At 56.1% G+C, this 27,233-nt stretch overlaps 1 protein-coding gene and 1 long non-coding RNA gene across 2 annotated transcripts; both read left to right on the forward strand.

The window, feature by feature from the left end:
- The first annotated feature begins 1,845 nt into the window (after window positions 1-1,845).
- On the forward strand, window positions 1,846-9,661 carry LOC309869189. Its single transcript, XR_014314042.1, has 2 exons — window positions 1,846-2,771; window positions 9,267-9,661. It is a non-coding gene; the product is annotated as an uncharacterized lncRNA (long non-coding RNA).
- Window positions 9,662-13,925: 4,264 nt separating this feature from the next.
- PNPLA5 (patatin like domain 5, triacylglycerol lipase) lies at window positions 13,926-25,273 on the forward strand (the record flags this gene model as incomplete). The annotated part of the gene is given in 11 exon segments (XM_082738941.1): window positions 13,926-14,171; window positions 14,560-14,792; window positions 16,743-16,808; window positions 17,110-17,208; window positions 17,212-17,319; window positions 18,887-18,947; window positions 20,026-20,211; window positions 22,183-22,315; window positions 24,515-24,631; window positions 25,190-25,248; window positions 25,251-25,273. Coding segments are annotated over 11 exon segments (1,278 nt in total). The 5' UTR covers window positions 13,926-13,978.
- Window positions 25,274-27,233: the final 1,960 nt, after the last annotated feature.

Consider the following 27,233-nt stretch of genomic DNA (forward strand, 5'->3'; position numbering starts at 1 on the left):
TTCTCAAGCATAGGTCCAAGAGGAGAGATGAGTAACACGGACCTCATGAACCATTGGCCAGCTACAGAGGTGAGCCACAAACGTGTGGGGGTGGGGGCTGCCTCTGGGAACAGGTTAGGGCGCGGGGTTCTATTTATAGAAGTCACACTGCTCTGTCTACTCTCAACAACAGTGACAACAGGTCAGGAAATCCCCTGGGGGCTGCCAGCACCTGGCTGTGTGAGCTGGGGCACACCTGCCTCAACTGGAAATTCAGACCTGGACCTAGGTGTTTTCTAGATCCCAAAGACATATCCGAATCCAAATTCATCTCCTGCCCCCGAAGCTGCTCTGTTTCCCAGGTCCCGATTTCAACCAGTGGCACTGCTGTCTACCCCCTCACCCAGATCAAAAACTGGAGAGTCATCAGGCATCTTCCTCCATGTCAGACCCTGTGTCTTTAGTTGCACGTTCTGCCCCTTCCCCCTCCTGAATGTCCTTCCACACTGGCCATCCCAATCCCAGCCCCATCACTGCCTGCTTCTGTTGCCTACTGCTCTAGTCCCAGCCTCAGTGTCCCTCCTCTTCCCTTTCTCCCACTGGGGATCATACTTACATTAAGATTTGGATCTGATGTCCCAAATTCCACGTGGTTGACATAGAGGAAGGTCCATTTCCCCCCAATATTTCTGAGGTTCTCTGTGGGTGTTTATACCCCTCAAAGCCGGTCGCCCCAACAACTCTGTGCAGGGACAAATTTCATCCTGATACTCACATCCACTGGCTTCTTTAGGTTAAGTGTAGTGGCTGTTATGATGGCCAGCTGAGGGGTCCACCCTGCCTGGACTGTGGTTCCCTCGGGGCACCTCTACTGTGTGTATCCCCGCTATTGTCACTTCTGTCCTCGCCAAACTGTGATGGCTGATCAGTCCTGCTGAAAAACAAGAGGGTGAGCTTGAGCCCCGGGCTCTCCAGGGTCCCTACGACCAAGCTGCCTCCATCCCCTGCAGGGCAGTCTGCCTGCATCCCAGCGCTCAGGTCTGGGTGCCAGGCCCACTCCGATGACCCGCTGGGGAGGTCTTTCCTTTTCTTACCTACCATGTGGCCTCTTTCAGGGGCTCCCATCCATCCATCCATCCATCCATCTATCTATCTATCTATGAGCAGCTGAACACAGAACACCAGGACCCTCCTACCCTCTCTGCTGTTCCTTGCTAGCACAGCTGCCTTCAGGCTCTACCCAGAGGAAATGCCCCCAGCCTGCTCTCGCTCCTCATCTACTCTCGCTGGAAAGTGGGCAGGGAAGGGTCAGCCCCATCTCCAGGGGCTTGCACTTGGCCTGGGGCAGGGCGCAGAAGCAGAACCAGCAAGTACTTGCCGCTCTTGGGACTGCCCACTTGGGGACCTCAGGGCTCTCCCTTCACACTGGGCTGAACAGGAGGGAGGAGGCATTCTGTCCCAGATGCCCCAGGCAGAGCTAAGCCCCACAGTCCCTGGCAGGAGGGACACTGGGTTGGCCTCTGTCACCGGTATCTGCTGCTCCCAGCGCTCACAAGGGCAGGCTGAACCTCACTCCTGGCTCTCGTGTACCCAGGGGAAGCGGGTCCTTCTGCCTCTTCTTGGCAGCAGGTTAAACATTCAGTCTGCAAACATTCAAGCCCCATTTCCTCAAGGCACAGGTGGAAGCACGGACCTCACCCTCACCATAGGAGCACCGTGTGCCTGCGTAAGTGATACCAAAGCGGAACAGTAAACATAGACTGGGTGTTCATCGGGGCCAGGAGCGACTCCAACATCTTCCCTGCATTCGCATACTTAATGCCAGCCCTATGGAGTAAGCAGTGTTTTTTTGTTTGTTTGTTTGTTTTGTTTTAAAGATTTTATTTATTAATTTGACAGAGAGAAATCACAAGTAGACAGAGAGGCAGCCAGAGAGAGAGAGAGGGAAGCAGGCTCTCTGCCGAGCAGAGAGCCCGATGCGGGACTCGATCCCAGGACTCTGAGATCATGACCTGAGCCGAAGGCAGCGGCTTAACCCACTGAGCCACCCAGGCGCCCCGGAGTAAGCAGTGTTATTGTCCTATTTGCAGGTGAGGGAGCTGAGGCCCCAATCAGTTAAATTATCCCAGGTCACCAGCCGGGAAGTGCCGGGGCCAGAATTTGAATCCAGGAACCTTCATCACTACGAGTTTACCTCCGGAGGGCTTTACAGTTTACAAAGCACCGTGGGGTACACCGATCGTCTCCAGCCTCTCAGCGAACCTGCATGTGTCTCCTGTAATCGACAATCCTGGGAGACGGGTGCTGGGTCTTATGTTCTGATTCTTTGAAGACAGTTAATACATGCACACGGTCAGATGAAAGGGTACACGGTCAGAACATGTCTGTCTTCTGGTAAGCCCCTGCTCCCCAGGGGCACCAGGGTTCTCGCTCCTTGTGGATCTTTCCAGAGACATTCTGTCTTCCTATCTGCCTGGGTTTCTGTGCCCTAAAATCCCCCTTCTTAAAAACAAAACAAAACCAGCCAAGTGGTTGAATCTTAGGTGTACTGAGTCTGTCCCCTTTCTCGACAGCAGGAGGAACTCACGCGGGCTGTCGGGGCCAAAGTCCGTCCCATTCAGGTTTGCTGGTCTGTCCCCTGGGTTTGGCTTTTTTCTTCCATTTTGCTTCAGGACTTCTTGTTTTCATCTTTCCCTCTAGCATCTGAGTTGTCTCTGAGTGGGTGTCTCGCGTGTACGCGTACACCTGTCTTCTCAAGAACTGGAGGGCAGTTGTCTGCTGGAAGGAAGGAGGTAGGCATTATCAAGCCCTCTCTGAGGAGGAAACAGGCCCCGAGAGGGGGTGCCTAGCTCGTGCTCCCCAGCCTGGGACAGATGGCGCCCCGGCCTGCTCTGTAAGCCTGAGAGCAAGAGCACACCCCTCACCCCTGGGCAGGGGTGGGGTGGAGGAGTGGGATCAGCTTGTGTTGGAGATTCAGGGGGAGTTGGGTCTTAGAGGAGCTGGGTTTACACCTGCGTGAGCGGGACTTTGGAGGGAGGTTTGGGAGCTGGGGACCGGGACTGGGACCGGAGCCACTTTGCAGTGTGTGTGGGAGGGACGTCTCATGGGGGAAATCTGAGGCTGCAGGTGATGGGGTGAGAGGTGAGTGGGGAGGGCAGGGGGGAGGCGGGAGGGGTGAGGTGTCTGAGGAGGTTGGAGGGGAGGGCCCGGTGAGTGAGCAGCAGGGGAGGCAGGGGGAGGCCTGGCACTGAGAGGGGAGGAGAGGGGGCGGGGATATGGGGGTATTGATACAGGTGATGGAAAATTCCAGGCCCGGAGCTTGAGAGACAAGGGCTGGGGGTGCGTACTCAAGAGAAGCAGGGACAGGTGCATGGCGCTGGCCAGAGAAGGCTGCCGCCTCCAGGGAGGGAGACAGGAAGAAGACCAGGATGAGAATGCAGGGCCAGGATGATGGTGCACCTTTCCGTGGGGGCTCGCTTGGCCTGGGTCCTGCGTGGGAGCCATGCCCGCAGCTTATTCGGCGAGAGCTTGGGAGGGGGGTACCTGGCTGCGTGGGACCAGTCACGAGGCAGGGCACAAAGACAGGGGCTCTCGGGCCATCTCAGGTCGTGCTGCCTGCCAACTGGCTGTGCGCACCCCTTCTCCTCTGCCATGGCACCCCAGCCCCCGAAAGTCGTCCCACTTCAGCCGCACTGATGCCTCACAGCAGCTTACCGTTTGTCTTGTTTTGAGTGTTCTGTCCTGGCCCTTCTTCTTCCTGCAGCCCAAAGACCGCCCCCCAGCCTGGGTTCCCCAGCTGTGTCCCTCCTGCAGGGACAGGTGATGGCAGCCCCAGCCCAGTTAGCCTCCCTCCCAAGCATGCCCATTTTGCAAAGCATTTGCTGGTTAGAGACAACACTGCCATTTCTGTTGCACAGATGTTCAAACCAGCTCAGAGAGGGCAGCGGATGGATGCCCAGACCCGCTGGGCCCAGCCTCCCACCCTGGGGGCAAGGGGGAGGCTGCTGGAGTGGGATGAGAGGCCCAGAAACCTGAGCCCCCATCCCCAGCTGCGGGGGACTCCTCCCTGCTTTCCTTCTTGGAGCCCTGGGCCCTGAATCCCAGAGGGGCAGCCCTGCAGGTGGGGTCCTGGGGCTGAGGCTGAGCCAGGACCTTGCGTGCAAATTCTGCCAGCTACCTGTCTGTGACTCAGTGTCCCCTCTGTGCAAAGGGAGAGTATCCACCCAGGGCCGCATGAAAGCCAAGGGCAGGAGGACTGGGGGCACCGGTGCCTAGACCCTGCCTGCCCTTGTCCATTCCTCCCAAACCTCCAACCTCGTCCAGCCTCATTTCAAATCCTTCCCCTCCGTGCCCTCTGTTCTATATCACAGCTCCCCTTCCTGAGGCCTGGCCACATCCCATGCTTTCCCATCTCCGTGTCTTTGCGCTGGAATGCCCTCTTTGAATCTCTGTCTCCCCCAACCCTTCCCCCTTCAAGCCCTTTCCAAGCTCCTCCTCCACGCAGCCTCCCCTGATCTGCCCATGGTGAGTCCCCTCCTGGGAACTCCTACAACCCAGATGCTTTTTCAGAGGCAAACACCGTGAGGGGAGGGCAGGGTGCCCACGGGGAAGGGCTCCAGGGTCAGCCTGGGCTGCCTTGAGAGACCAGGAGCTCCGAAACCCAGCAGCTCAGTATTCACACTGCTGGGTTTCTTTGTTTGTTGGTTTCAAGATTTTTATTTATTTATTTGAGAGAGAAAGAGAATAAGAAGGGGAGAGAGAGAGAGAGAGAGAGAGAGCATGAGAAGGAGGAGGGTCAGAGGGAGAAGCAGACTCTCGGCTGAGCAGGGAGCCTGATGTGGGACTCGATCCCGGGACTCCAGGATCGTGACCTGAGCTGAAGGCAGTGGCTTCACCAACTGAGCCACCCAGGCACCCCTCACTTCTGGGGTTTTGCCCATGAGATTTTCCCTGAAGCAGCCTCTGCTCTTCTCTGGGCCGAGCTCGGACACCCACTCCCTTGTGCCTCGTTGTCAACCCCAACCTCAGCTCCGGTATGTCCCCCTTGTCCCTGCCTCATATTAAAAAAAAAAAAAAAAAAATCACATTTAGGATGTATTTTCTAAGTCCCCTTAAGTCCTTCTTGGATTGAGGTGTGACACAATAGATAAAGGAAGGAAGAAGATTGGCCTTGGTGTTCGGATCTAGAAAAGGGGCGGGTACTGTTTTGCCTGAGTTCTCGGCCCTCGTGTCCCGGAGACCCCCAGACCAGAGATCTCTTCTCTCGTGTCATCAATTGGGGGGTCAGATGGTGGCTCCTGGCCCCTCCCCAAGGCTGGGACGGGGATCCCTAAGCTAGGTCAGCGGCCCAGCTGCGTGAAGGGAGGCCGAAGCACCACCTGGCCCTCGGGGGCGGGTGAGGCCCGGGGGCAGGAATGAAGGCGGAGGCCCTGAGTCACCGCATCACCAGGGCCACGTCTCCCGCGGGCTCCAGCTCCCGGCAGGCGGGCGTGGCTCGGCGTGTTGGTAACAGGGTCATTCCCGGGGCCGAGGCTTCTCTTTCGTGGGCTGAGTCTGGGGGACGCTGTGAAGAGCCGGCCCCCTCCTCCCTTGCAGGATTAAGTCAGCATTCGGGGGCAGCACGTGTCTGGAGGCCCAGGGTCCTGCTCCTACTTAGGCCTGTTCTGCTGGGTGCCTCCAGCAAACCACATAGTGTCTCTGGGCTCCAGTCCCCTCATCTGGGAAACGGGGATAAGTACCCTGCCTCAGAGGATGGGGAGTGCTCCCTGGGAGAGCCCCTTGCCCTGGAAGGTCACCTCATGGGGACTGTCCACCCTCGGCCTCCTCCTTGGGACAATTAGGAGGTTGGGCCCAGGGTCCCGAAGGGGTCCCCGAGGTGCCATCGCCGCCTCTTCCCCCTGCCATCTCAGTGAGCCTGTCTGTCTGTCTGTCTGTCTGCCCTGAATGCCCTCACAGTAAGCCTGTGGACAGCACTGCTAGACCGTCCAGTCCCGTTTGTCTGGAATAGCTCAGGCTTCCATTGTCCGGAGGGCAAAGCCTCTGAGCTGGTTGGCCCGAGAAACTCTTTATAAATGCTCCATGGGAAACTGCTCTTGGCTCTGTCAAGTGGGACTGGGGTCTGCTTTCCCGTTCCAAAGCCAGCTCTCGTGAGGCGGACCTGGAGGGGCCAGCCTGCTTCCTCCTGACCTAATCAGGGAGCAGCAGGTTCGTTTTGAAACACCTAGTGTGCCTCGGGCCTGGTGTGCACCGGCCCGCAGAAAGGAGCGTGTTGAGGCCCCGGCATCCGTGTCCGCAGCACGCAGCCGGCGTCGGTGGGCAAATCCGATTCCTTACACGCAAACATTCTGCCAGTGCTCCTTGTGGCCAACAAACTGCTCATCTTTTCCAGAGTGTTACTGGATTCACAACAACGCTTAGTCACTCCGGGTTTTCTCAAAGGATGTTATAATGACAGTAATTGTCACCTGATACCCATCCCACACCCATTTGTGTGTGTGTGTGCACGTGCGTGCATGTGTGCGTGTGTGTGTTAAGCAGGTCTCTCATTCTTGAAAACCTTAGGATCTGCTGACACAGTTCAATGCCCGTGACTTACAGGTGCGGGCCCTGAGGCCCTGGGGATAGAAACGGACTTGTTCCAAACCTCAAGGGCAGAATCCACTCCAGGGTTCAAGAGGAGGCAGCCTGGTTCTCAAATGGGGGCCCGGGGCCCCAGGGTAAAATGATCTTGGGAGATCCTGGCACATCACGAGCCTGGTGGGCAGCTTGGACGGAGGCAGGAGCCGTGGGCTGGTAGGAAACAGAATCTGCCAGCTGCTAATACCTCCCCCTCCTCCCCCACCCCTTCCTCCTCCTCTTCTGCCGATGGCCTGGCCATATCGCCATTAACCTCTCTGGTTTAAACCTCCACCTCAGGGCGCCTGGGTGGCTCGGTCGTTCAGCATCTGTCTTCTCAGGTCATGATCCTGGGGTCCTCGGATCGAGCCCCGCATCGGGTTCCCTGCTCAGCCCCGCTCAGCGGGAAGCCTGCTTCTCCCTCTCCCACACCCCACTGCTCGTGTTCCCTCTCTTGCTCTGTCTCTCTCTGTCAAATAAATGAATAAAATCTTTAAAATAAATAAATAAATAAATAAAATAAATCATTGCCTCTTACAGATAATTCCTCCCACCTGCTCCCAGTCCCAGTCCTTCCGGCCCATGCTACCTGCCAGGCCTGCTGGGCTGGTGAAGATCGGTGTCCCCTGCGCTGCCCCACCCTGGTCCATCAGGGCCTCCAAGGGCTCGGTTCTGCCCCTTCTTTTCTTTTCTCTTTTTAACTTTAGAACCTCGACATGTAAACCTCAGTAAGTAGAAGTCACTGTCTTATTCTCCCAGCAACGGATCGTTCCACCTCTTAAACGTAAATAAGTGCTGGGGCGCCTGGTGGCTCAGTCGTTGGGCGTCTGCCTGCTGCTTGGGTCATGATGTCAGCGTCCTGGGATCGAACCTCACATCAGGCTCCCTGCTCGGCAGAGAGCCTGCTTCTCCCTCTCCTGCTCCTCCTGCTTGTGTTCCTTCTCTCACTCTCTCTCTCTCTCTCTCTCTCTCTGTCAAATAAATAATAAATAAATAAATCTTAAAAAAAATAAATAAAGGCTAAAACCAGAGGGGATGGGGATGATCTTGCACAAACGCATCCCAAATATGAATGGCCAGGTGGCCTTAGGAGAAGGAGGCCACGCACAGAGGCTGCGGGGAGGTACACGGGGGGCGACCAGGCCAGAGGAGGACGGGACAGCACCCTGCAAGTCCTTGCCAGGCCTGGGATGAGACCAGAGGAGGCGACTGTACGCCGTGCACCATGTGGCTTGGTTCCACCTGTCCACCAAGCAGGCATGATTTTTTACGAGCTTGTGAAACAGACCAGGGTAGAGAGGCACACCGGGAGTGTTCAGTGACGTTGAAAGCAGCCTAGGGCGGTGGCAGGGGCGGCGCAGGGCGGAAGGGCCAGGCTTCCCTACCCAACGGATGGGGAAGTCCGTGGTGTCAAATCTGCGTCCTCATCCCCTGTGTTCTCCCCACCTCCCCAGGCAAACAATAAGAAATCATTGAAATGAAACAGTAGAAGGACAGTGAGCGCACTGGGCAGAGGGGATTGAATCTACTTATTTCTCTTAAGATTTTATTTGAGAGAGAGACCAAGTGAGTGCACAAGCACAGAGAGGGGGAAAAGGGAGAGGGAGAAGCAGACTCGCTGCTGAGCAGAGAGCCCCGATGCAAGCTCCCTCCCAGGACCCTGGGATCCTGACCGAAGCTGAAGGTAGACGCTTCACCGACGGAGCCACCCAGGCGCCCCTGAAATTAACTGGCAACATGGTGACAGGAACTGTTTGAAGTTCTGGACAGACTTTGAGAGGATGTCTTCCCTCCAGGCCGTGTGATGGCTTTATTTGTTTCAATTCTATGTATTTCACACTAAGCCATTCACCACCTCTTGCGTTCTACTCCATACGCTGCTTTCCGTGGTTTCCTTTCTTCCTCTCTCCCCAACAGAAGGACCCTGCATGTGGTCTAGGCTGGTGTATGACAGCCTCTTCTGGAATATTCCTGAGAGGTAGAGATAAAACCTTGGACTGCAACGTTACCATAGGTGCTCTAACCCTCCTCTGTAAATCCTCCCATAATTTAATCCCAATACACTGATTTGCAGATCTATTAGGATAAAGTCTAAACGGTGGGATACTTAAAATTTTCTTCTTAAGGTGGGTGAAGCGGGTGATGGGGATTCAAGAGTACGAATATCATGATGAAAAAAATAAAAATGTATTCTTTTAAAAAAAGATGTTATGTATTTATTTGAGAGAGAAAGAGAAGGAGCAGAGGGAGAGGCAGAAGCAGACTCCCCGCTGAACAGGGACCGGGATGAGTGGGTCAGTCCCAGAACTCCAGGATCATGACCTGAGACCGAGGCAGACGCTTAACCAACTGAGCCACCCAGGCGCCCCTAAAAATGTATCCTTGGTGTTAAGTCAAACATGAACTTTCTGTTTTTCTACTTACTGGTTTTCATGCTGTGCTTCAAAACAAAAGACAATAAAATGGTTCCTTCTTCTGTGTGACAGTTGAGAGAGTTCTTGGGGGACACAGAACCCATCCCCCTAAATCATATCAGGTTGAACATCTGTTTCTTGCAATTGCCCTTTAAAAGGCGTATGTCTCAGACTCTTAAGTCGGCTCGCCCGGCATCCAGCAGGCGCCCAGTAAGTGCCAGGTCCTCTCTCTAAGTGCAATCAATCTCGTTGTTCCAGAGCCTCTGCGTCTCAACAGACCCGATGGCGATACCCAGATACCACCTGTGTACCAAAGGTTACGCTGGGACCCGTCACTGCCCTTTCCAAGGAAACAGCTGAGGACTATTGCTGCTTGCTTGGTTGGCTCTGTTGTTTTGTTTTGATACTCTCGGCCAGATCACCTGGAATTCAGAATGACCTTGACTCACCTGTAAATCCCCGGGGTCTTTATCCCCGGGAACAGATGCCACGCCGGCTTTGTGATGACTTGCTCTTCTGCGATGAGCAGTGTGAACCTACATGCCCGACTTCATGTGTCTCAGTTCAGTTTCATGTCACTGCTCCCTCTGGGCAGTTAAAACCCCGATTCTAAGAAAAAAAATTGAAAAAATTAAAGAAAAATAAAACCCCGATTCTGTTTCTGCTGCGTTGGTTCCTTTCATGGCATGCATTATCCCTCACGTTCCGTCCTGGGAGATAGATTCTTGCTACCTTTGTTGCTGTGGCTTTAGGAGAGCAACCAACTTTAAAAATGAGCCATGTTCTGCCCAAGAAATGATCACACATCTTAGGAAAGTCTATTTTTTCCTTGGACAGAGCCTTGGCTGTGGTATGTTCCAGGAAGCAGCATTTTTTTTCGAGTTCCCATCTTCTGACCACTTTGCTTGGGTTTTGTCAGGCTCCCCAAACTACCCCGATGCTCTAAGTCTTTTTTGGGCTTGTTTGTCCGGATTACATCTTCTCATCGGTCTCGGGGCCCTTCCTGTTCTCGGGAAAACTTCTGAGACAATGAGGGAGTCAGTCGTTGTGCTTATCAGGGCTCCCAGAACACATAAAGTCTTGTCTAACACTTTTTTGGCTTCATAACACACTTTGGAGAAGGAGCACCTTTGAGAACATTCCACAGTAGGTGTCCCTGGGGTCATGGCAAACGTCCTCCTTCTTTCTGCAGACAGCCAGACAGACGCCGCGTGGCTTTGCACAGTTGCCTTGTGCAGGCTTTCCGGCTGTCTCGATGTTTACAAAACCGCGGGAACTTGAGGGTCCCTTTGCTGTCAGTGACCATCGTGTCATTGTTAAGAGACTTCTGAACGTGCGGTGGGACCGTGATGGCAACGGGCATCCACAGGACCACACTCGGGGGCCCTTGAGCAGCCCCGACCCCTGGCAGACCCTGCGGCTCTTCTGACACCGAGCGCCTAGGGCTGGCAGATGTGCAGGCCAGATGTGGCACCAGGTTCTTGGCTCTCCAGAAAGGAGGGGGTCTGGAGCTCTTCAGGGCATGGGGACGTCCCCAGTGGCCGTAGGGAGCTTCACAAGAGGCCGACCTCATCACCCCATTCTTAAAATAGGACAAGGCAGGAGCATTGCCCGAGTCGCTAGAAGCATAGCGTTCTGGAACTTCCCCCTTTCGGAGACCAATGCCGCATTCTTTCAAGAAGAAGAGAACAGTGCTTAAAGTGGCCTTCGTGGGTCTGAAACCTCTTCCTCCCTTCTGTCTTCTTTTCATTGGTGTCCCTGTCCCCATCTCGCAGCTACGGTGGCCCTGACCTCCTTGTCCTTCTTCTTCTTTTTTTTTTTTTTTTAAAGATTTTATTTATTTATTTGACAGTCAGAAATCACAAGTAGGCAGAGAGGCAGGCAGAGAGAGAGGGGGTAGCAGGCTCCCCGCTGAGCAGGGATCCCGATGTGGGGCTCGATCCCAGGACCCCGGGACCATGACCCAAGCCGAAGGCAGAGGCTTAACCCACTGAGCCACCCAGGCGCCCCCTTCTTTTCCTTCTTGCTCAGCTCGGGGGTGACCGGAGGGCTCTCCTCATCCTCATTCTTATGCTTCTCTTGCCTTTGGGGACATTTACTATTGCTCCAACCACTTCTCTCTGCAGGATCCATGGAAAAGGAGACGTGGCCATGGGACAGATACTCTGACTGGCTTTCCGTGGAGTCCCTATCACACCCTCCGTGGATCCCTGATCGGTCTCCAATCCAAAGGCTCCACTGAAACACTGGCCCTGGACAGGACTCCCCACTTATGGTGGCAGATGGACTCCCTCTAGCTCCCCAGGAGCCAGACCAGAAGGCATTAACTGTTGGCTGTCTGTTTCCTTTCTCTTTTCGTATGCTCTCATGTTTTCAAGGACGTCCCATGCCTTGTGCAAAGAAAGAACTCTTGTGCCCCCTTTACTCAGAGTCTTGAATCAATAACACTTGTCACATTTGCTTTCCCCATGTACAGAGGCCGACGGAGAGGTAGACGCAGGTACAGAGAAGTAGAGGTATTTTTCTGAACCACTGGAAAGTAGGTGCGGACCCCATGCCTCTCTACCCCTAACTATTTCAGGGTATTCCCTAAGAACAGAAATTTTTTTAGTGGATCCACAGTAGAATGTTTAAAATTGGTAAATGGAACATCAAACCAGCACTGTGATTCAATTCATAGTTCACATTAAATGTTGTCAGTTGTCCCAATCGCGTTCTTCCTGGCTCTTTCTGCCTCCGGGTCAGGGTCAACTCTCAGTGGTCTCATCTCTTTGGTTTTCTTTGGTCAGTGGCATTTCTTCATCTTTTATGATCTTAGCCTTTTTTTTTTTTTAAGATTTTTATTTATTTTTTGTTTATTTGACAGAGAGCGACGCATCGAGAGAGGGAACATAAGCAGGGGGAGTGGGAGAGGGAAGAAGCAGGCTTCCCGCTGAGCAGGGAGCCTGATGTGGGGCTCGATCCCAGGGTCCTGAGATCATGACCTGAGCCAAAGTCAGACGCTTAATGACTGAGCCACCCAAACACCCCCCGCCTTTTTTTTTTTTTTTTTTTAAGAGTATGGGCAGCTTACTTAGTAGAATATCCCTTAATCTGTGGCATCCAAGCTGGCTTCTGTATCCTTTAGAGAAGTCCTCACCATTTTTCAAACACTTTCTTGCTTTTTGGCATAAGAAAAAATCCCAGGGTCAGGCTTCTGGGAGTCTCCCAGAAGCACCATTCTGCCCTGATTCCTGCAGAAAGACCTCTACTTCCCGAGTCACGAAACATCATGCCTACCACCCCGGTCCCTATGGACTCCTCCAGCCTAAAGCTTGGGCACCCCTCACCTCCACTTCCTGCTCACACCCTTCTCTCCTGTGAAGGCGACAGGAAGACTCGTGGAGTGCCAGCTCAGCCCCTTCCTGGCTGGGCTTTCTTGGGTTCCTGGTTTATGTCTCAGCTTCTCCATCTGCAAAATGGGGTTGTAGTACTGTCTATCTCTGAGGGCTGTTGTGAGATTAAAATGAGACAGCGCTTAGCCCAGGGTCAGGTAGGAGGGGCGTGCTTGCCAAGGAAGGTTGTCAGCCTTCACCGGTCTGCCTATGAAGACTCCGCCTGACTTCCCTCCAAGGAAAGGGGCCTCTGGGCCCTCACCCTAGAGCCGAGTGACCTGAGCCCAGGAGGGTCTATTCCACTGGTCTGTCCCTTACTCTGTCTGGGAGTGGTGGGGGGAGGGACTGACCCAGCATGCAAGTCTGACTTAAAGTCCACCTCTGTTTTCCTTCCCTTCCACTCCCTGGGGCTCGCCCTCTAATACATACATAGAGCGTGACCTACCAATCCATCTCCCAGGTGGGTAGTATATTATTTTAAAAATACATAGCAATGCGTTGGGAGTGTTTTTAAACGTTTGCATAAATGACACCAGGCAATAAACCTCCTTCTTCTGCTCATCATATCTCGGGCTCTATGGCCTTCGGGGAACTGTCCCATCCTCATTATTCATCCATTCCCTGGGTGGGGGGAAGTGGTGGGTGGAGTCACCCCTATGATCAATAGCCACAGGCTACTCCCCCCCCTCCTCTGCAACACCCTGATGGACGCCTCAAGTCATTTGTTTGGGGGCGCTTAATTTCACCCCTCGCCTGTTCGACTTCCAGAACCACTGCCCCAGTTTTAAGGGTGTGGGCACTTTTTCTTGGAGGCCTTTCCTGGCCGTACAGGTGCCTAAGCCACTCCAGGGCTCAGTGTCCCCAAAGGAACACGGGCACGGCGGTCCTGATCCACGCAGCGCTGTGAGGGCGACTGCAAAGAACACTTGAGCCCAGTGCCCGCGCTGCTGTCCCAGCTGTCCCCCCCCCCCCACCCCACCGCCCAGGTCTGCGCCAGAGGACCCGCCACCAGAGCAGGAAGGGCTCTGTAGGTCTTCGCCTCCAAGGGAAAACTGCGGCCCAGAGAGAGTGCGGAGTTCGCGCAAAGTCACACAGCTTGCGGCGGCTGACTCCAGCTGTCCCTGGTACCTGAACCAGCACAGCTGCAGAATGAAGTCCGGCTTGACCCCAAAGGGCGGGTGTTGCGGGTCCTGCCCTGTCACTTGCCGGCTAACACTTTCCCTCACTGCCTCTCAGTTCCCTCATCTGTAAAACGGGGGCGGGAGTAACCCTTCTGCTCCCAGAGATCAGGCGGAGCGCCGGCGCCACTGCTCCGGGGCTGGTCATCCCGCAGTCACAGCTCGCGATCCACCCCACAGCAGGCGTGCGGGGGCGACGCCGGGGTACCCGCCGGGTAACACCTCGGGGCCGACCCGCCGCGCACCTGGGGGGGCGGGGCGTCGAGGCCCGGGGATCCCATTGGCTGGGGCGGCGGGGGGCGCGGCGCGGGGCGGAGCGGGGCTCCAGCCCGAGCCTTTCATCTGGGCGGAATTCCTGCGCCCTGCTCCAGCGCCCCCTGCCCGGCCGCCGCGCCCCAGCCCGGCCGACCGCACTGCCATGCGCTGCTACGAGGACGAGGGCAGTTGGAGCCTGTCCTTCTCGGGCGCCGGCTTCCTGGGGCTCTACCATGTGGGCGTGACCCGCTGCCTCAGCGAGCGCGCCCCGCACCTCCTCCAGGGCGCCCGCCGCTTCTACGGCTCCTCGTCCGGGGCGCTCAACGCCATCGCCATCATCGCTGGCAAGTCCGTCGGTGCGTGGGGTTGGGGGTACGGGGGTAGGGAACGTCGGCTTCACGCAAGAGGGAGAGGGCGCGGAGAGGGGCGTTTCAGGGCCCGGTGCCTGGCGCTCTGCCCTGCTCCCTTTACACCCAACATGATCCCAGGGGATCCCGAAAAGGTCCCTGAGGACCTGGGGTACGGTTACCCTTGTTCCGAGGACTGATCAGAGCTGGGGAGACTGTTCCCAAGATCAAAAGGTGGACACAGCATTAGAATGTAGGGCCGGGGACAGATATTCTGAGCTGGAGAGGGGGAAGACTCTCCACTCCCATGGTACCCGGGAAGGAGGTCAAGTCTTTGGGACGGATGTGGGCAGGCCCCCGGGTGACGGAGGACCCCCACCTCTCCCCACGCCCGCAGACTTCTGCTGCTCCCATCTCCTGGGCATGGTCAAGCAGGTGGACAGGCTGAGCCTCGGTATCCTCCACCCCGCCTTCGCACCCATCGAGCACATCAGGCAGCAGCTGCAGGACAGCCTGCCCTCCGATATCCACATCCTCGCCTCCCAGCGGCTCGGCATCTCGCTGACTCGCTGGCCGGATGGACACAACATCATAGTCACCGACTTTGCAACCCGTGATGAAGTCATCCAGGTGAGCCTGTGGTGGGACCCATGGCCTAGAGGCAGGTGAGTTCGCTCCATCTCTGCAGTGACTTCCAGGTGCTTCCAAGGGGCAGACAGTCCTTCCCAGGAGTGGGGGCGGGAGATGGTCGCTTGGTCACTTGAGGCTTGGGTTTGTTTACAAATGAGAGAATGACAGAGTCGAAGTACAGAGAGGGGCCACAAGGTGAGAATGGGACTCCTTGCTTGCTTTGGGAAGGTCCCTCGGTGGAACACAGAAGGGACTGGCTGGGGAGGGGGCAAAATCCAGCTTCTGTACTCAGGGCCCCTGCTTTCCCAGGGAGGGGTGCCCGCCCACAGTGGATTAGGAAAAAATCCAGGTTTGTCCTAAAACAGGATGTGGTGACAGAGAGTCACAGGGTCAGGGAGGGAGGCCAGTGACAGGCTGTGGGAGTGCTCAGGTGGGCCAAGTAGGGATTAGGTCCCTGGGAAGGCTCAGGCAGGGAGGGAGACAGGGAGGGAGGCCTGGAGCTCTGCTCCCCGTTCTTATTAGGGTCTGTGCTGTCCCCGCAGACAGAGGTGCCTCATGTAGAATCTGCTTCATCTTGCTGACCCCAGCACCCAACATGGGGACTGTTTCTGAGTCTGTGATGATCAGATTCTTAGTGTGTGCAGGAGAGGGGCCAGACCCTTGCTGTGAGCGCGAGTCCATGGGCTCTCGAGGAAGCCAACCAAGGAGCCTCAAGTTTAGCCCAGCATCTTTGCCTGGATGGCACATAGCACAGGGCCTGGCATGTAATAGGTGCTCAATAAACATTAGCTGCTGTCACCATTATTATCAATCTGTGGGAGCAAGGCTCCCACTTACATCTCCAGCAGGTTAGAGGCAGGATGAGCTCTGCCTCTCCCAGAGAGGGTTGGACGGGTATTTCCAAGTAGACCATGAGACAACGTTCTGTGCTCCATGAGCTTGGTTAGCTCTAGGTCAGTGGTTCTCAACCAGGGGTGATTTTTCCTCCCTGGGAACATTTGGCAATGTTGGAGGCGGTTTGGTTGTCAAAATTCCGTGTATATGTGTTTGTGTGCACACACGTGTGCCATGCATGTGTGTGCATCCATGTGCACATGTGTGTGTGTGTGTGTGTGTGCACATGCGCAAAGTACTGACAGCTAGCGGGTAGAAGCCAAGGATGTTGCTAAGTATTACACCATGTACAGGAGAGCAGCCTCCCACTCCATCCCCCACTCCCAAGACAGAGCTCTCAAGCCCCAAATGTGACTATGTTAAGCATCTTTTTCACTGCAGGACTTGTCAGAGCCTCCACGGGGAAGAGTAGACAGTGTTTTCCAATTCCAAGTGGATAAAGAAGTCAGGGTTTCTTTTTTATTTTTAAATATTTTATTTATCTATTTTTGTGAGAGAGAGGGTGGGCATGAGTGGGGGGAGGTGCAGAGGAAGAAGCAGGCTCCCCGCCGAGCAAGAAGCCTGGCATAGGACTCGATCCCAGGACCCTGGGATCATGACCTGAGCCAAAGGTAAATGCTTCACCAGCTGAGCCCCCCAGGCGCTCAGAAGTCAGGGTTTCTTGTTTGAAATTCATCTGGTTGGATCAGTGTCTAGGGAACACACTCTGGGGGACATATCTAGATCATCGGTACAGAATGCCTGCCTGCTCGGTAAAGGAGAAGTGGTACTTGGTGCCTGTATTTGTCCTTGTGATGGTGGGGGGGCATCCCAGCAGCAGTCGCAAGTGAGCGAGGGCCCATCAGCGGGAAGAAGAGGCCTGCATTCAAGTACCTTCTTAGCCTTGCGCATCTGGCTGGGATGTGCCAACTTCTCTAGGCTTCATTTTCCTCCGTTGAACACGAGACTGACGCCAGCAAACTTTGCCAGCAGCTCTGGGGTTAGAGACCATGCCCAGAGCGGGTTCTGAACGCCAGGACCATGAGCTATGGTGTTTGTGCTAACTTGTTTTCCCAGGCTCTGGTCTGCACCCTCTACTTTCCTTTCTACTGTGGGACAATTCCCCCCGAATTCAGAGGGGAGGTAAGTGCACTTTGGGGGCCTGATGGCTGAGTCCCTGCCCTGAGCTCTGGGTGCCGAGGGTACCTTCTGCTGAAAGCCGTGTGGGTGGAGGGAACTGTGCTTCCTGAGCACCTACTGTGTGCTGTCCTACCCCCTCCCCCGCTCCTGGGGGGTGGTGCTCGGAGCATCCTGGACTAGATGGTCCTAGTGGCTTGGGGGCAGCTAGAGGTCACCGGCTGCAGCCCAGTTCCGGCTGGTTGGTTGCGTGGCAGTGTGGGGACAGGAGAGGGCACTCTGAGCAGACAGTCCCCCTGAATTGCAGCGCTACATCGACGGGGCTCTGAGCAACAACCTCCCCTTTGCGGACTCGCCCTCCACCATCACTGTGTCCCCTTTCCACGGGACGGTGGACATCTGCCCCTAGAGCTCATCGGCCAGCATGCATGAGCTGAATGCCTTCAATGCCAGTTTCCAGATCTCCACAAAGAACTTCTTCCTGGGGTTCGCCGCCCTCGTACCCCCCAGCCCTGAGGTAGGTCGGGCCCCGGTGCCTGCCTTTGATGGTGTTAGAGGCTTGGCCATGATCCAGGGTCTTGTGAATCAGGCTGTGTCCCCACCCCCACCCCACTCCACCTGACCTCAGTGCAGTTGGGATACATGTTCTGAGTCCTACAGCCAAGTTCTTGAACCTGCGGCATGGGGCTCAAGGTGCGTCTTTACTATTCCTCCCCTGCCTGGGGGAACGTTGAGTTAAGCCTGGCCCCACATCAAGGCAGGCTAGCACAAGTCCGCTGACTGGGGCGTGAGCCAGGGTTCTGCTGCTACTCCTCCGGGTCAGGCTCTGTGGGAAGGTGCTACGACCATCTTTGTTTCTCACAGGAGAACCCAAGGCTCAGAGAGGTTGAGCAGCTTATTCAAAGTCACACAGCCTGGAAGCAGCAAAGCCAGACTTCAAATCGGCAGCTAGCCTAGAACCATCCTCTTAACCCCTGCCCTAAACTGTGGTCAGATTTGCCACCCCATGAAGGCGAGGCATAGGCAAGACAAAAAAGGGACTGTAGACCTGGATTTCTTGTTTTATGCCCTTGATACTTCTGGAAAATGGGTAGTTTGACAACAAAGAGAGATAAACAAAGAGTTATAAACAAAAATATAAAAAGTTAAACATCTTTATCTTTAAAAAGTTAAAGATATAAAAAGTTATAAACAAAGATAAAGAGTTTATCTCCATAACCTGTTCCTCTACCCCACCCATGCCCTGGCCTTCCCCTATTCCTGGATTCATCCTATGGTTCTGTAGTGTTTTGTGTTGTTTTTTACTTTAAGTAAACTCTGCACCACATACGGGGCTCAAACTCATGACCTGAGATCAAGAGTCCCGTGCTCTGCCAACTGAGCCAGCCAGGCACCTCGATGCTGTCGTGGTTTGTAATTTATGCAGCAAGATCGTGTTCATTTACTCTGACCTTCCCTCCACCTGTGTGGTGGACGGAAAATCTCAGCCGCTTCTTAGAGACGAGGAAGCCGGGGCTCCCAGAAAGGTGGGGTGGCCATTCTGAGGCCGCACAGTGAGGGAAGGCAGAGCTCCCTCCTGGACCTGCAGGTGCCTTGTCCCCAATAGGAGAGCTGTGATTGGGACAGGCGGGTGTGCGCGCCCCCCCAATTTTCTCTGCTATCTCAGGCTGGTTCTGGAAATAAACATCAAAGGGCAAAGGCAGCCACCATGCCTGACGCACAGGGAAGCAGGCAGTGTCCCGAGTGTCCTAGGCCAGGCCATCTTATCCCATTTTCCAGAGGTGAGAACTAAGACCGAGAGCGGAGAGTCTGGAGCTAGAGCCGCCTCCCCACCACGGAGTCTTAGAGAAGGGAAGTGCCACGGGGCTGCGGGGAGGAAAGCAGATGGAGCAGCTCATCCTGTCTGCCGTCCCGTGGCCCTCCCGGCCCAGCACTGGGGTCCTCGAGCCCTGCCGAGGGGGCGCTTGGGGAGCGCGGGCTGGGCAGGGATGGCTTCCAGCAGGAGATGATTGTCTTGCCTTTGACCACAACTTGAGGGCCAGGGCCAGGTCTTGCCCATCCCCCTCCGCCCTGTGTGTTGGCAGGTGGTAGCCGACAGCTGCAGACAAGGCTACCTGGACGCCCTCAGGTTCCTGGAGAGACGCGGTAGGTGACAGCCCCCATGGCGGCCGGGGGGGGGGGGCAATCCGAGTAGATCCTGCTTTCCAGGTGTTTGCACCGTTAGGGACCTCAGCTCCCGCATTCTCTCCCCCAGTCTCTGCTCCATGCTTGGCCTCAGCTGGAGGCTGGAGACCTTGAGAGGATCGCACGGGTGCCTTCTCTTGAGCTGCCCTTAGACTGGTGGGGGGGAGACCTGTCCCCACGGAGGTGGAGGGATGCTCAGAGAGGGGGCACCTGACCCAGCCTGGCAGGTGGGCAAGGAGGGCTTCCTGGAGGCGGCCACAGATACGCTGGGCTTTGACTAGTTATGAAGACTAGGGAAACGTTGAAGACAGAAAGGAAGAGGGCATTCCAAGCAGAGGGAAGATGAGCGAGAGTAAAGGAACAGAGGCAAGTGCCTTTGGGGCACAAAACTCAGTATGGCCCCAGGAGTGTGTGTGTGTGTGTGTGTGTGTGTAGTCATGGGGGAAGGGGTGGGCTACAGAGGTCTTCTCAGCTGAAGAGTTTGGAGGTCACCCAATGCTCTTCGACATGGCAGAGCTGAGATTTGAACCCAGGCCATCTGGTTCCTGAACCCGTGTCGTTTACCCCACACGACAGCCTCAAGCACACAGCATCGGGAAGAATTTGCTGAGCACTTAATACGTGCCCAAATCTGGGCTTGAGCTTTAGGTTTTCTCTCTAGGTGTTTAATTCTCAGAACAATCACTTGAAGCAGATCTTCATTTTCTCCTTTCTCAGAGAGGGAGGCTGAGGCACGGAGCAGTTAGGTCCCCCAGCTAGCAGCTGTTGACATCGGGGCTTGAACCTTGGACTGCGTCTTCAGGGTCTGGGCTCCGATGAACCACTAGAAAGTGCACAGGAGATGGGGAGCGGAGAGGGGCCAGGGGAGAGCAGGAAGAGGTCATTCGGGAGGAGCCGTGGATCCATCCTGCAGCAGGCAGGTCTCCAGCGCGGGGTTTGCGGATCCAGAGGATGGATGGCCGCAGAGCCAGGGGCGTCGCCGTCACCAGGGGGCTCCGGACACACTGACCTGTCTTATCCCTCCTTTCCGCTGACCCAGGACTTACCAAGGAACCAATTCTTTGGATGCTGGCATCAAAGGAGCCCCCACCCCCGGCTGATGGGAGCCAGGACACCGGCCACGACAGAGGCCAGAAGGGGGACCTGTCTCTCAACTGGGCGGTGCCCAACGTGCTGGTCAGGGACGTGCCCGACTTTGAGCAGCTCTCACCAGAGCTGGAGGCAGGTATGGGTCCTTCCTTCATGCACTAGCTCCCCTATCCCATGCCCTGCATCCAGGGCACAGGGGGCAGAGACCCTGCCCTGCTGGTGCTCAGGGGCTAGAAGAAGACAGGACTCCTTTATTAAGCACCTACTGGGTGCCAAGGGCCTTTCGACCTGAGGTGGCATTCACTCTGCACCACAACTGTGGCCTACGTGCTTTCCTTACCCCATTTCCCCGATGAGGAAACCAAAGCTCAGAGAGGCAGCTGGGAGATTGAAACCCAGATCTGTGCCTCAGAGAGCCAGGTCTTGGCCCACGGGCCAGGGAAGGGCAGGAAGTCCTGAGGGACGTGACAGAGGCACACACAGAAGGTTCTGGACTCTCCATCTGGAGAGGGACTCGTTTCATCCTCCCAGCAATACTCTGAGGACGGCACTGTATTGTTCCCATTGTATGGATGAGGAAGCCATAGCACAGAGAGGTTAAGTGACTTGTCCAAAGTCACACAGCTAACAAATAGCCCAAGCAGGGGTTCCGTCCTGAGCCATCTGGCCTGCTCTCCTGCTTAGTGACCCCAAAGTCACAATGGTGCAGCAGGAGGGTCCAGGCATGTGTCCTGGTGGCAGGGATGTGGGTTTGAACGGCATCTAAGTGAGGCTGGAGAGGAGGAATCGGCCAGACAAAACGGAGAAGAGGAGCGTCCAGGCAGAGGCGTGTGCGAATGTCCTGGGTTTAGTGGGGGCAGGGTCGTGGTTGAGGGCCGGGGAGCAGAGGCTGGGAGGTCAGGCAGGTGGCTTTGAAAGATGCAGGAGCAGAGAGATGGGGAGACACTGGGGGGGGGGGTGGCTTACTAGGGGCAACCCATCCTTTCCAGAGTTCACTGCTGCTCTGAAGTGTAGGTCCGCTGTTTACCGCACCTAGCTGGGAGGGGTTGGGCTGGGCGGCAGGAGCGGGGAGCCCGGGAGGAGAGATGATGGTGGTTGAGTCTAAATCAAGGACAGTGTGGGTGGGCAAAGGGGACGGGGAGGGCGCCTCTTTCTGCTCTGCACGGGGGACCATACACGGCCTTCAGAAGTGGGCCTCAATGTGTGCTGAGCCCCTGAGGTCCAAGCTTAGAGCTGTGGTGCCAAGGCGGCATCCCTGCAGCCACACGGGGGCACCAGAGAGCCTCCTCCGCGATACCCTCCCCGCCCCCCCGCGCCCGCTGCCAGCTAACCCCACCTCCTCCCCCCACCCTTACCCCGACCCCGAGTTACCTGACTGGCCTTTACAGACCCCCCCCCTAGTCCTTGCCCACCTGCCTGGGAGGTAGGTCCTGCTGAGCCCCACTTTCCAGAGGAGGTAACGCAGACTCAGGGAAGGGAAGGGACTCGGTCTGAGAAACACGGCAGGTGAACAAGGAGCCTGGTCTCTGTGCCGTGTCCTCTGTGACCCCTCCGCGTGGCTGTCTCTCCGCAGCACTAGCCAGAGTCAAGGCTGGCGGCCCAGCCATGGTCTGAAGATGAGGATTTGGGCTCCAGCTCTGCCCTGGCCAGGATGCCAGTCCTCTCTACGCTGGTCATTTCAGGGACTGGGGGCTCAGGACGTGGTTGTTGTCATTCCGGCTCTGCTGCTGCTGGGAGAGGGGCAGGAGAGATGGAAGGAACTGGGGGAGCCTCGGTCCTTGGGTCCATCTTGGGGACCTGCCACTTCCCGGCCTGGTCTTTGGGCAAGTCACTCCCCTACTCTGAACCTCAGTCTCCTCATCTGTGAAAGGGGCACTCCCTGCCGGTTTGGGGACAATAGTGAGAGAGCACATGCTGAGTGCCCGGCGCTCTGCTGCCTCAGACTAGGGGTCGGATCAGTGCGTTTCCTTCTCTGCAGACAGGGCTGGGGGGCGGGGAGGTGGGCAGTTTGTGGACTGCACAAGGTGGAAAGGGGTTCAGGCCACCTGCCCTAGGGGTGCTGGTGAGGGGGCTGGCATGGGTGGTCACGCCATGGCTTTTCTTATAGCGCTGAAGAGAGCATGTATGCAGGACCCCAGCCCCTGGGCCCGCTTCTGCCGGTCGGGGCTTGGGCAGGCACTGACCTACTTGCTGCTGCCCTACACACTACCCTTCGAGTATGTTTACTTCCGGAGCAGAAGGTGAGGTCCAGCCAGGGTCCTGAGGGGGGGCTGGCTTGTCACTGGGGTTGTGGGGGAGCCCATTGCCTCAGGCAGGAGGGGCAGTTGGCATGCTGGGTGGGCAGAACCTGGCTGGCGTCCCCGGGCCGCTTGGTGCTGGTTGCACAACCCAGAGGAATCCCACGGGTTCTCCTCTGCAAGATGACACTGGTGGGGAGATGGTGGGCAGCTGTGACCGGCGGATTAGGAGCAGGGCCTCCTGGTCGAAGCTCTGGCCTTTCCCCTTCTCTACGACCTTTGGCCCTTTGTTCTACCTGTTAGAGCCTCAGACGAGATGTGCTGTTTCTGGAGAAATAACTCTGACGGCTGGTCTGGTTCAGATTAGCTGTGTGGCCTGGGCTGGGTCTCTTGACCTCTCTGGGCCTCAGCTTCCTTTTCTGTAAAACAAGACCCTTCCAGGGCAGACTGGTTGTGGGTAAGACCTCACTAACCACTCTAACTTGGCCGATTAATGAATCACTCTGCACTGGTTGTTCATTCATTCGACCGATAGTTATACTGAAGGCCTAGCCAGGGGCCAAGCCTTGGCTGAGGATCAGAAGGCAGCCCTGACTCAGACCCAGGCCCTGACCTTGTGGAACTCATAGCCCCCAAACTGTCACACGCTCATCTGTGCAATCACACCTCTGCCTAGAAATATTCAGAAAGGTCTATACTGGTTGTCATTCCTACAAGAGGTCTATACTGGCTGTGAACCGAGGTGGCTCACACTAGGGGCTCTCTGGTCAGAGAAGGTTGCCTAAAGAAGGTAACTCTGGAGTTATAATCGAATGGGTGGGTGTCCATTAGGCAAAGGGAGAAGGGAAAAGCATTCCAGAGGGATGGAACCGCATGTGCAAAGGTCCGGGGGCAGAAGGCAGAGGAAATAAGAAGGGGTGGTGGTGAGGCAGTGTGGCAGTGGCTGGGAGGGGCTAGACAAGCAGGCCTCTAGAGCCACGTGAAGAATGGGGTCTTTATCCTAACAGTGAAGGGAAGGGTTAGAAGGCAGTGAAGGGTTAGAAGGCAGTGAAGGGTTCCAGTAGAGAAGTGTCATAGGGAGAGCTGTATTTTTTTTTAATTCTTTATTCCCTAAAAGGTCAATGACAATGAGTCACAGGTCTGTTTTGCTCTGTGTTAGGTTAATGACTCGATCAGCCCTGCTGTTGAAATTGCTCATGACCCAAAGCCAGGAGAGAGCTTTCTGCTAACTCAGATTCTCCTCACGCTGAGCTGTTAGATTGAAATCACAGGTTGAAGTCAAACAGGATAAGGGTAAAGGCTAGACTTTTCAGCTAGAAAAAAAGGGTCCATATGTGAGCACTGATGGAGAAACCTGTCCAGACCGCTGGGAAATTCAGACTTAGCATTTTTTGTAACCAACATGCTCAATGTGTATGTAGGTTGTAATAATAGAGGCAGACAGTCCAGAAAAAGGGAGGTGATGCTCTAGCTTATATTTTGCTTCTCATACTACATCCTGTGGCCTGTCTGTCCATTTGAGTTCCTGGTTGAGAGGCTCTGCTGAAGGCAGCACATTGTGGGGAAGGCCTCGCTGTGTCCAGTGACTCTGAGATGGTGGCCAGCCAGGCCCTCTCTCAGCTGTAATTGGATGACCTGGTCCTCTGCTGACCCCACAGGGCCCAGGTGGGGAGCTGTGGGAGGGTTTGGAGCAAGAAAGGGCTGCTGATCAGACATCTGTTTTGGCAATGTCACTGGCTGCTCAGGGGAGAGCGGAGGGAGGTCTGTGGAGTGAGGAGGGCAGGTCTGGGGAGGAGGAGAAGGGACAGAGAGAGAGGGAGGCGGTTAGGAACTGCAGGCAAGCCGATGGTCCTCTTCTGGAGGGCGAAGCAGCTGAGGCCCAGAGAGGTTCCCCGACCTGCCCGGGTCACACAGCTGATGAGCAGGGGAGCTGGGCTGCAAACCCACCCCAGCCTGGCCCCAGAGCCCAGCTCTCCCCTGCCTCGTGCTTGCCGCTTGTGCCCCGTGGCATGAACCAGTTCTGCAGTGGAGCCCATACTCTCGGTGCTTCTCACCCCTTATTCCACTTCCTCTCGGACTGGTGCCTCAGGGCCTCAGGTGCAGGGACCCGAAGCTATGCTCTGGGCCCACGGGGAAGGTGGGCTCTGCGGGGCCATAGGCTTGGGCTTAGCTGAGCGAAGCATTCTCTGCCCCTTCCTCCAGGCTGGCGGTGTGGCTGCCCAATATGCCGAGCGATTTGTGGTGGATGTGGGGCGTGCTGCAGAGCTTCACCCTTGAGATCTACTCCAGGTCGAAGGACCAGCTCCTCCAGCTGGTCAGGTGAGGTGGGTGCACGGGCCCGCGGTGTGGCTGTGGTTATTTTTCCTGGACCCTGGGCGGGCTGTCCACACCCTCCGTGTCCTTCTCTCCAGCCTTCCTGTGCAGCCACTGGCATAGGCTTGGTCACCGCTGTGGCCAGACCCGTGCTGGGCCTGATGCCCATCACGCCGGTCAGTCTGCAGGACCAGCTCCCAGAGGACGAGTGCATCTCCCTGCTCGGCCAGTTCCCCAGCAGCCCGTCCAAGAGCCTTCCAGCTGTCCCCACATGTCCTCTGTGGGGCCTGGGTCGGGGCTGCCTGTCTCTCCCCGACCTGCCCTCCCTACTGCCGAGAGACCCCGCGGTCCTTCCAGCCCACTTCACAGCATCCCGGAACCTTCCCACCCATGTCCGTGTGACCAGAGTAAGGGCCTCAGGGCTTTCCACCTGGCAGGATCTGGCAGAAGAATGACCGCAGGGCTCCCCGAATGTGAGGGCTGCCCGCACACAGCTCCACCCTGCCCTTGGCCCATCCCTGCGCTCTAAAACCTTGCTCTCACTGGCTTCTGTTTCCTCCGCAGCCTGCCTATCACCAGTTCCCTCCAGCTTGGGGCAGCTCTTCTTGTGGACCTGGCCAAGGGCTCAGACCTCCCCATCAGGCCTGAGGGGCAGTAAGCAGGGCCAGCCCACTGACTGACCTCCCCTGGTCCTTGCCTTGGCCCTCACGCTGTGCCCAGATCTGCCCCCAGTCCTCGGGTCCTGACTAGTCTTCTGGAGCTCAGAGCTCCGTGTCGTGCTGTCTGCTGAATGGAGGACGGAAGGGACAGCTCCCCTTTGTCCTCCACTCTTGCCCCTGACTGTGTGGGCAGTGGCTCCCAGGAGCCAGAAGGGGTCCCACCAGCCCCTCTGTAGCCCCTGTTCCTTGGAGCCCCTCCCTGGGGCTCGAGGACTTCTTTTTTGGGAAAGGCCCAGCCTGTTGGTATGTCGCTTGGTAGCTGTGTCCGGGTCACTCTGACATCAGAGGGAAAAAGGAAGGTAGGAGCTGAGGCACACATCTTGGTTTTTGAATTTCCATGTTGAGGACCCTGGGCCAGCATCTACTGAGAAGCGGGGTTCGGGTACTTTCACCGAACAGTTTTCAGAGTGCTTTACAGAAGATCAAGTGTCAGTGATCAGAAGGCAGATGGAAAGGATGGGCTGCGGTGTGCCTCCCCTCAGGTCCTTTCTCTGACTTCCTTTGTCTTGCACTTGCCCCAGGGTGACCCCCATGGTCTGCCTCATTCCTACAACCTTGATCTCTGGCTTCCTACCGGGTCCATCCAGCGGGAGCCCCCCGCAGGAGACGTGACGGTGGGAGGAGAGAGGGGGCATCAGCATCTCAGAATCTCACCTGTATGTGTCCTGTTGGGGTGCCCAAGGGCCCCAGGCTGCCAGCACCGTGACACCACCCCCTTATTCTTTAGGAAAGTTCATGGTACAGTAGTGCCTGCACGCCCCCCACCCCCCCAGGCCCCTTTCTTTCTCAGGCAGAGAGGAGACGGGGACACCAGCCCTCCTCCAGTCTCTCCTGGGAGCTGACCCCCTTTCTGTCCTCAGAGCAGAGCCCACAGCGTGTCTTGGCCAGGCCCTTATGAGACACTCAGCCTGAGCAGGGATGGGGGGGGGGTGGGGAAATGGAGGTAGGTCCAAGGGAAAAAGGGAGAAAAGGATTAAGTCTAAACAAAAGAGATAACAAGTCATTCCTTTATTCATTCATTCATTCATTCATTTATTTGATTTTTGCTTAATGGGTGGTAGGCTCTGGGGTCACAGCAGTGAATAAGACTTACATTCTGGGGGCACCTGGGTGACTCAGTGGGTTGAAATCTCTGCCTTCCACTTGGGTCATGATCCCAGGGTCCTGGGATCGAGCCCTACATCCTTGGGCTCTCTGCTCAGCAGAGAGCTTGCTTACCTTCCCCTGTCTCTGCCCACCTCTTTGCCTACTTGTCTGTCAAATAATTAAATAAATAAATAATCTTTAAAAAAAAAAAAAAGGACTTACACTCTGATATGGGTTAGTGGGGGGAGCTGATGCCGAAGAGCCAACTGGAAATTGAAAATGAGACCATCTGAGGGGTGGCAGTGCTATGAGGAGAGCAAGAGAAGATGGACACGAGGGTGGTCGGGTGGGAGCGACATTGGGTCAGTGGTCCAGGGAGGCCTCTCCAAGAAGATGATGTCAGGGGTGAGGCCTCAGAGGAGAGGCAGAGAGCTGAGGGAAGAGCTTTGCAAGCAGAGGGAACAGCAGGCGCAAAGGCCCCGAGATGGGAAGGCAGTCACTGTGTTTAAGAAACAGAAAGTAGCCCGTGAGGCCGGCCAGAGCCTTGTGAATGATGGGGCAGGCAGAGGGCAGGCAGAGGCTGGGTCATAGCGGCCACGGTCACGGTGATCAGCACATTGGATTTGGGTGGTCAGTGGAGGGCTGGGAGCAGGGAAGCAAGAAGGTGAGTGCAGAGTGAGTGAGTGGAGCATAGGAGGGTCTGGGCTCGGGGGTGGGAGGTTGAAAGGGAGAGAAGAGGCATAGAGAGTGAGGACTTCCAGGAGGGTCCACCTCCCCGCTCATCTGCAGGATCTAGGATCCCC

Source organism: Mustela nivalis (assembly GCF_964662115.1).
Source record: "Mustela nivalis genome assembly, chromosome: 7".
Taxonomy (NCBI): Eukaryota; Metazoa; Chordata; class Mammalia; order Carnivora; family Mustelidae; genus Mustela; species Mustela nivalis.